Source organism: Gymnoscopelus microlampas (genome assembly GCF_963454915.1).
Source record: "Gymnoscopelus microlampas genome assembly, chromosome: 12".
NCBI classification, from domain to species: domain Eukaryota; kingdom Metazoa; phylum Chordata; class Actinopteri; order Myctophiformes; family Myctophidae; genus Gymnoscopelus; species Gymnoscopelus microlampas.
In genome coordinates this window covers 46,276,422-46,285,298 of record NC_139949.1, presented here as the reverse complement: position 1 = coordinate 46,285,298, position 8,877 = coordinate 46,276,422, and the positions used below count along the sequence as shown (strand labels likewise).

Sequence of the window (8,877 nt, the reverse complement as noted above, 5' to 3'; positions counted from 1 at the left end):
TCTGTTCAAGAGGGACCTGGTGGTGCTTTGCAGAATGTCTTAATTATGCAGCATCTTAAACAGATGTCTGGGATGATGGCTTTTGATTTTCCATTATGAAATGACACCTGAGCACAAGTGCTCACTGATGAGGAGGAAACGGCCGTGGGTAGACTTCCTCCTAAATACCGTGGCGCGCACACACACACACACACACACACACACACACACACACACACACACACACACACACACACACACACACAACTATACTAGTGAGGACATAAACATTTTTGCACAGCAATTTTATAAACACAATACCTTTTAAGACATTTAACTCTGACTTAAGTCTGAATTACTTACAATGCATTACGTGTTGCGCTGCAAGTATGATTCAGAAATCTAACCACTAAATGCCTAATCCTCCTGATCCTAACCCAACCTGAATCTTTTCCTAATTTGTAATCCTAACACTGCAAATGTTGTGGGTTTTTTACGATAAAACAACCATTTCTCTCGTTGACCTCATAAACGTCTATTTCTCCAAACTCTGCTATACTTTTTGGCCATCACATTTGGCCATCACAAGCACAGTAATACAAGTATTCACTCTCTCTCTCTCACACGCACACGCACACGCACACACGCACTCGCGCGAGCGACAAAGCAATTGTGTTGAATGATAGAAAATATAACACGATCTAGGTCTGTTGCAGCCGTTTTGGTCTCGCCCTGGAGATAGAGTCAATACCGCCTTTAAAATAAAGACACCGGTCGAGATCCGGTTACGTTAGAAAAGTGATAAATCGCCGCATATTCCTTTCCACCTTGTCATGTTTGACAGGTGGGTTTTAGATGAGATTCATCTGGCCACGTGCCCGGCCAACACAAAGGGGCTTCTCAAATGGACTGGAATGTCACCCCTCACCCCCTCACTCTCTCTCTTTCTCCTTCTGCATGTGCCTGGTCTTCCTTGCTCTTTCACTATCACGTCTTAATAATTCAACCAAAGACCCCATCAATGGTGAATTCACGGGGGCTAGCCTCGTACCCTGCCTGTCTGACGCCATTTCCTCCAGGAGAGAAGAGGAGAGGAGAGGAGAGGGAGAGAGAGAATGAATTGAGTATGAATTGAGTACAAAAGGATCCCAATGGAAACAAGCCTTTAGCGCTTTCTTGGCTTTAAAATCCTCTTTAACAGACCTTGTATTGAACTGTACATCCCTGTGCTTGCCTTTGCAAACTGTTAATAAAGTATTCGACAGAGAGAGAGAGAGAGAGAGAGAGAGAGAGAGAGAGAGAGAGAGAGAGAGAGAGAGAGAGAGAGAGAGAGAGAGAGAGAGAGAGAGAGAGAGAGAGAGAGAGAGAGAGAGATGAAGACAAGAGACCTTTAAAAAGCACCTTTATTCAACCTCAGACAACAACAAAAAATGCACCAAACTGACCCAGCGCTGGTTAGGTCATCGTCTACGAATAAGGAGGAGAAACTAAACCAAGGCTAAACTGAAACGATATCACATCTATTAAAACTCACTGAGAAAGAATGCATTGAAGCTCCCAAAAGAATTCACTGAGAGAGAGAGAGAGAGAGAGAGAGAGAGAGAGAGAGAGAGAGAGAGAGAGAGAGAGAGAGGAGAGAGAGAGAGAGAGAGAGAGAGAGAGAGAGAGAGAGAGAGAGAGAGAGAGAGAGAGAGAGAGAGATAACAGAGGGAGAGAGAGAGGGACAGAGGAAGGGAGGAGAGAGAGAGAGAGAGAGAGAGAGAGAGAGAGAGAGAGAGAGAGAGAGAGAGAGAGAGAGAGAGAGAGAGGTAACAGAGGGAGAGAGAGAGGACAGAGGAAGGGAGAGAGAGAGAGAGAGAGGTAACAGAGGGAGAGAGAGAGAGAGGTAACAGAGGGAGAGAGAGAGAGAGAGGTAACAGAGGGAGAGAGAGAGAGAGAGGTAACAGAGAGAGAGAGACAGACAGAGAGAAGCGAGAGAGAGAGAGCTGACAGATTGACACATCTCGTCCGATAAGCCACGCCCCCTCTCTCTCAGAGTGGTTGAAAGCTGCGAGCCTCCACAGTGTTGTGAATGTGGTTTAAACCCAGCTCTGACCGCACCGGACCGCTTTGTATGAACCACGGGGTCTCGTGGGGTAAAGGGAGGGACCCCCCAGGCCCCAGGGGGGAGGTCCTTGAGGGGGGTTCTTCTCTTCTCCCTGGAGGGGGTCCTCAGATAAATGACTGATAGCTTGACATGCCTAATGCGTGTCAAATTGGGGAGCGGGGGTCCTTGAAAATGAAAGAGGTTGAGAATCACGGGTAATAATAATAAACCCAAGGGAATGGTTTCTATATAGTGGTCTAATAAACCACTGGTTCTCAGAGTGGGGTCTGGCCCAGGGACCCCCAGGGGTCCTTGTGGGGGTTCCAGGGGTCCCCAGAAAAATGAGGAACAGTCTGAAAACTGTTCAAAAAGAAAATGGTTTACAATGGGGGTCCGCAGCCAAATACATGTCAATGTGGGGGTCCTTGACATGAAAATGTTTGAGAACCATTGGCATGAACCCAGAGTGGACTGACACCATAGTATCTAACTATATAAATGGCGACCAACTTCCGCACCCTCGGTGTCCACACCCCACAGCTCTGTTATCGACTAAACAACGCACCGCAGACCACATGTCGGCAACTGACTCGCCACGCCGGCCGCGCTGAATTTACGCCTCGCGTAGGGGACATCTCACTGCTCAATACACCTTTTCCACCGCGCAACATAATTAATTCTACTCACCAAATGTCGGACAAAACGGAAGGGGAGGCAGCTTCGTACCGTTTACCGTGCGCACGACCTCATCACCACAACAGCACGCAGCCGCTGCGGGGTTTTTTTCCTTTTTTTCCAAACTTTTTTTTTTGGTCACCATTTTCTCCAGGCACCATTTCTGGTGTAACGTCGGGTGTTTCTTTTCACCAGCCAATCACCTTTCACGTTGCCACGTCCGTTGCCACGTCGCGCTGACGTACGCTAAACAAGCGCTGCCGTGCGCACAATGCAAACGAGCCCAAAGGCGCGCAAAAATCAGCCGACCATTGCTTAGACACAAAGTCAGACCTGGCAACGCAGCCTACGCCAATCATGTGTGAGAGATCTACAGGCCATGGGGCAGAGACGCCACCGTATCTTAGCAACAACTACAGCGCTCACTCTCATTGGTCGTGTCACGCTAAGAGCAGTCTCCAGACAATGGCATCGCAGACAGCTTGCTGTTACTGCTGTAGCCATCACAGGCAGTTGCAGCACGACGGACAGGGCGCTGTGATAGCTGCCATGTCGCTAACGCTAACCTGGTTGTCATGCCTGCAGCGGCTGTGCAATCACTTTGTCAACAATGCACGTTCGTGTGGTGAATGTCTATATTGCTGCTCAGTTCGTCCATTGTAGATGCTGTATGTTTGTGTGTGTCTTCTGGAGAACTATGAAGCTCCACAGCAACTACAGTACCTAACGTAATGGCAGGACCGCCCCCTGCAACGCATGTTAGGCTGCATTATGGTCATGTAGTAATTTCAGATAATTTCGCTCCGATTACAGCAGTGTTTATCAACCCTTTCACGCCGCCCCCCCCCCCCCCCCCCCCCCCCCCAAAATACACGTACTTGATCTGGGAACCCCCCATTCTGCTTGACTCCGTTCCACAAGTACATATTGTGAAAATAGCCGATCTACAAGCTCGAAACGCCTCACGTTCAGAGGCTTTGTAAGCTTGGAGATCGGCTATTTTCTACATGATTGCCTCTTTCGTACATTCTTTGCCAATGTGGCCCATGTTTTCATAGCATAGTTTATTGACTACTTCTGTTGCAGAAATGGCCATTTCCTTTACTTTCGCTTTTTGATTGTCTCCGCCAGGCCGAAAGGCATGGCGCAAGACTATGTTTCACCCCCTGTCCGTCCGTCTGTGATAGCTACTCTCTCACATCGTTGACTTGATCGCAGCAAAATAACAGCCCGATGTGGAGAGTCAGTGAGAGCTGGATAAACGACGTAAAATGTGTCAAAAAGGAGTCTGTACGCCTGTCGATAAATGAACACATGACGTCGGTGGGAGAGCACATATTGTGTCTTTTGACAAACAGCAGCGTGGTGCTGATGTTTGTTGTGTGAAGCAGCTTAATGTCAGAGTGTTTGTGTTGGAGCGCCTCAGTGCGGCTGCAGAGTTCATGTGCAACCTCTTCCACAGAGACACAGAGACACTACAAACTCTGCTGGGGAAAAAAAACACTGCTGGGCATTGACTTTCCTATGGACATTGATCTACACACTGCAGGTATATCTGCTACACACACAACATCAAACTACACACTGCAGGTATGATGCAGCGTTTGCATTACAGCCAGCATGCCAGCGTAGTTCCCATATGGTTTCAAGGTGGGCTAAACCATATGGACCCCATGTCAGCAATGTCAGCGGCATCCACTCAGTCCCAACTGCGATGCCCATGCAGGCTATAAGTAGCTTCTACCTGGCCCTTAGGTGGGCCCCAACTAGCCATGTTTATGTGGGACCAAGGCGGGTCCTAACTGGGTTTGCCCATGCAGGCTTTAACTGGGTTCTACCTGGGCCCTAGGTGTACCCTAACCAACCACAGTGCAGTGCCCATCGCTCCAATTGTTGTGACGTCAGGGCTCTCAATACTGCACATTGGTGGAGGAGGAGGGGCCGCAGGGCGACCGCACACATCGCTGAACCAATGGTAGCCCACGGATGTTTCCTCTGTGGATTTACAATGTGCCCCTCTATGCCACATATCATCCGCACTACAGGGTCTTCACTGACCGAGCCACGGCCCCACTGACCCTCATGACGCTACGCCACTTAAACGTGCGGCAGCATGCGCTGGGTTGCCAGGTTTGCACAGCCTGCGCCAGAAACAAGCAACCACCTTCATGAAAAAACAAAAAACACCGAAATGGTCCGCAATGTTCCAGGGGTGTCCCCGCGCGTCCCAACACTCCACAGGGGGTCAGTGGACCATCAGGGGGTCCGCGGACCCCCTGTGGACCCCCTGAAACATAAGAAATATTATTTCTTCAAATTTTTTCCTTTTTCAAAAAAACTTTTCCACAGTTTCACTCCGGCGATTTGGGTCCCCCAATATACACACGGCTGGGCCCCGTGCGCGGCTGGGGTTGAGGGGGGCGTAGCCCCCCGAAACTCTAGTTGTTTATATAGGCCCTGATTTATACTTTGTTGCATGCCGGTGTCTTGCCCAGACAGTATGAGATCTACAAGCTCACACTGTGTCACACTGGGACGCCTTGTGAGCTTGTACTGTAGAAAGATCGGCTATTTTCAGTGCGAGACACAATGCAAAACCAAGTATAAATCAGGCTTAAACCAGATGAAAGACTAGCATAGTAGTGTATATAAACCAGTGGAATGACTATAGTATTGTATATCCACAAGTTTCCTAGGGAATTATGGGCATCACTTCTTGTCGATTTAATCCCTGATACCTGATCAAATCAACAGGAAGTGATGCCCATAGCCATAATTCCCTAGGAAACTTGTGGATATACCAGATGAATCAATGAGTGACTACCATAGTATTGTATAAATCAGTGGAATGACTATCATAGTATCATATATAAACCAGTGGACTGATTTCTACCAAATAAGTAAGCCTTGCCGAGCCATGTGGCCCATATAGGAGCAGGGGGCCTATCTCCTGTTTCTGTGGCATGAGGCAGCTTGACTGATGTACAAGCAGTGGTGGAAAAAGTACTAAAATGTTTTACTTAAGTAAAAGTACAATATTTGCCTCTGAGATGTAGTGAAGTAGAAGCAAAAGTATAGACAATTGGATATACTCCAGTAAAGTAAAAGTACCTCAAATTTGTACTTAAGCACAGTACTGTGAGTAAATATACTTAGTTACTTTACACTACTGTGTACAAGTACACCCTGAGTCCTGGACATGACGACCCCCTGGTCTGTGGCAGCAGGGACTTACCCCCCAAATCCAACCCATTTATAGCAGAGTATCGTATAAACGCAGTGGAATGACTATCATTGTATAAAAACCAGAGGAATGGTTTCCAGGTGCAGTGCACACACAGCGCGGAAGCCGGCACCGCTGCACTGCAAAAAAACAAAGCACTCCTGACTCCTACCGTTGCACAACTAATCTAATGTTTGTCCAAAGTGACCGGCCAGCGTGCCGTAATAGCCTCATGCCCTACTACACGGGTACAGTACATGGTCCATCTGGTCAGCCTGCAGGTTCACCAGATAAAAAAACCTGCTCATATCTCTCAGATATATATCTCTGACCCCTCTCTTCTTAGCTAAAGGAAAAACAACTCTCTGACTTTTTCATACTTGATTTGTGCTGCATGTCTCTGTCTCGCACCCCAAAAAATAGCAGATCTACAAGCTCATAACGCATCGCAGTGCGATGCGTTATGAGCTTGTAGATCTGCTGTTTTTTTGGTGCGAGACACAAGATAAGTAATAAATCATGCAGGGTTTTAAATGACCGGTATGAACGATATGTGGAAAAATGAGGCACACGGTACAGGTCAGGATAATGGCTTTTCCACATGTACACACACCGGTAGCACACATTTACTGTACAGCCAACAACTCGCCCACCTATATCCTATCCTATATCCTATCCTATATATGACAGTATAAAGGATATAGGCCTCTATCATATGGAATAAAAACCAAACCGGTGCATTTTTTTAATCCAGAGCGAAGGCAACTCATTTGACAAGAAGAAATCTCACTTGTCTGGAACAAAAAGTAAAACAAGTTGGTGGTTTCCTTTTGTGGAGTGTGTGTGTGTGTGTGTGTGTGTGTGTGTGTGTGTGTGTGTGTGTGTGTGTGTGTGTGTGTGTGTGTGTCCGGAGAGCCAGGAGTTGGTGGTAAGCCCCTAGTAGCCTACTTTCATTCTGTGTGTGTGTGTGTGTGTGTGTGTGTGTGTGTGTGTGTGTGTGTGTGTGTGTGTGTGTGTGTGTGTGTGTATTCTCTGGTGGTGAGAATTGAATTGAATTGAGAGAGAGAGAGAGAGAGAGAGAGAGAGAGAGAGAGAGAGAGAGAGAGAGAGAGAGAGAGAGAGAGAGAGAGAGAGAGAGAGAGAGGGGAGGGATGCTGCTGCATATGTACACGCACCCGCACGCACACCACACGTGCACGCCGGTGAGGTGGAAAGGGGAGGGGGGATAGGGGGGGTTCTCCCTGCATCCGTCCCTCCGTCCTTCCATCCTCCCTCTGTCCTTCCTTACCCCTGTTTCCATCACAGTGTGCGTGTGCGTGTGTGTGGCCGTGTGTGTATCCTCCTCTCAACAACGGCTAGCTATTATAGCTCCATCAGATCACACCGTTATTCCTGCGCGCACGCGCGCGCAACACGCGCACCACGCGCACCACACACACACACACACACACACACACACACACACACACACACACACACACACACACACACCCTTGCCAAAGAGAAGCACAGCTTGAACCAACCAGCCTATAAGCGCAGCAACAAAATAACCAAAGCAATAAAACACTCAAAGAAAGAGAGAGAGAGAGAGAGAGAGAGAGAGAGAGAGAGAGAGAGAGAGAGAGAGAGAGAGAGAGAGAGAAGGCGAGAGAGATAGGGATAGGGAGAGAGAGAGAGGGGGGAGAGAGGGAGAGGGAGAGAAGGAGAAAGAGAAGGAGAAGGAGAGAGAGAGAACGCTGAGAGATGCTCTCTCGCTCACACTCACCAGTCAGTGTCCGTCGCTTCGTCTATAACCTGCTGGTAGGCGGTGAGCAGCGTCAGTCTGTTGGTTTGGAGGTTTACAGCCATCATGTTGTCCCAGAGACACGTTACTGACTGACTGACTGACTGACTGACTAACTGACTGACTGCAGAGTGGACCGACTGGAGAGGAGGAGAGAGGAGGAGGAGGAGGGGAGAGAGAGAGGCTCTGAGTGGCTCTCAGACAAAGGAGGGAGCGCCGGGCGCAGAGCGCTGGGTCCTAGTGCCCGACCGTAGTGCAGACCGCTCTGCTGTTTGCCTGGCTGCTGCAATTGAGTGAAATAATGTTCCCCAGTGTGAGTGAGTGGTTTTGATTGATTATTACAACATTTTGCAAAAAGTACAGTGGTTACGATTTTTTGCAATGATGCTAAAAGCATAATGACTAAAAAAAAAGCCCTGAGGGCTTGTTGCCATTGTGGCCCTATGTGCGTTCAATTCATCAAGACATTTAAAGGGATAGTTCACTTTCTTATGATTAGCCACTAGGGGTGTGCGGGTTGGGTTTTTTCATGACCCGACCGCCCCGCCCCGCCACGGAACCCAACCCGCTTCAACCCGCCCCGCGAACCCATACATAAATCTATGGCTCAACCCGCCCCACGACCTGCGGTGGGAAGAAAAAGATAATCATCATCATAATAGCTCAGATTTATAAGTAGCCTACCCAAAGTCGCTTTAAATGTCTACAGTAGCACAACATTGTCATGGGCTAAATAAACAAGCATGTTGTTCAAAATAGTTTTTTGTTTTGTTTTGCGTGTGAGAGCGGCAGACCCGCAGACCCGCAGCCCGCATAATTGCCTCTGAAATCCTGACTCGACCCACCCGCGCCGCCGGTTGACCCGCGGGACCCGTGGGTTACGGGTCGGCCCGCTCATCACTGTTAGCCACCATTATTGGCTTAGGAATGCGTCAAAATCCAAATGTTAAGTAATGTAATCCTGAAGGATACTTGCTTAACTTCTTATTTAAGACGTAGTGAAATTAAAACGAGACACGGAGACAGGAATTTCACTCAACTCTCTTTGTTGATCAAATCATTCCCTCCATTTCAGTCTATACGTCACAACTGGTGTCTCCTCCTCAAAGGTCCGACTAGGCATCGCAGTTG

General features: G+C 48.3%; 1 protein-coding gene across 2 annotated transcripts in view; it reads right to left on the bottom strand.

Moving 5' to 3' along the window:
• Positions 1 to 7,861, bottom strand: part of dbn1 (drebrin 1) — a 133,242-nt gene extending 125,381 nt beyond the window's left edge. For both annotated transcript variants that reach the window (XM_084074858.1, XM_084074857.1), the window contains exon 1: positions 7,729 to 7,861. In XM_084074858.1, coding sequence (XP_083930984.1) covers positions 7,729 to 7,814 — 86 coding nt within the window. In that variant the 5' untranslated portion in view covers positions 7,815 to 7,861. The remainder of the gene's footprint in view (positions 1 to 7,728) is intronic.
• Between the last annotated feature and the right edge of the window lie 1,016 nt (positions 7,862 to 8,877).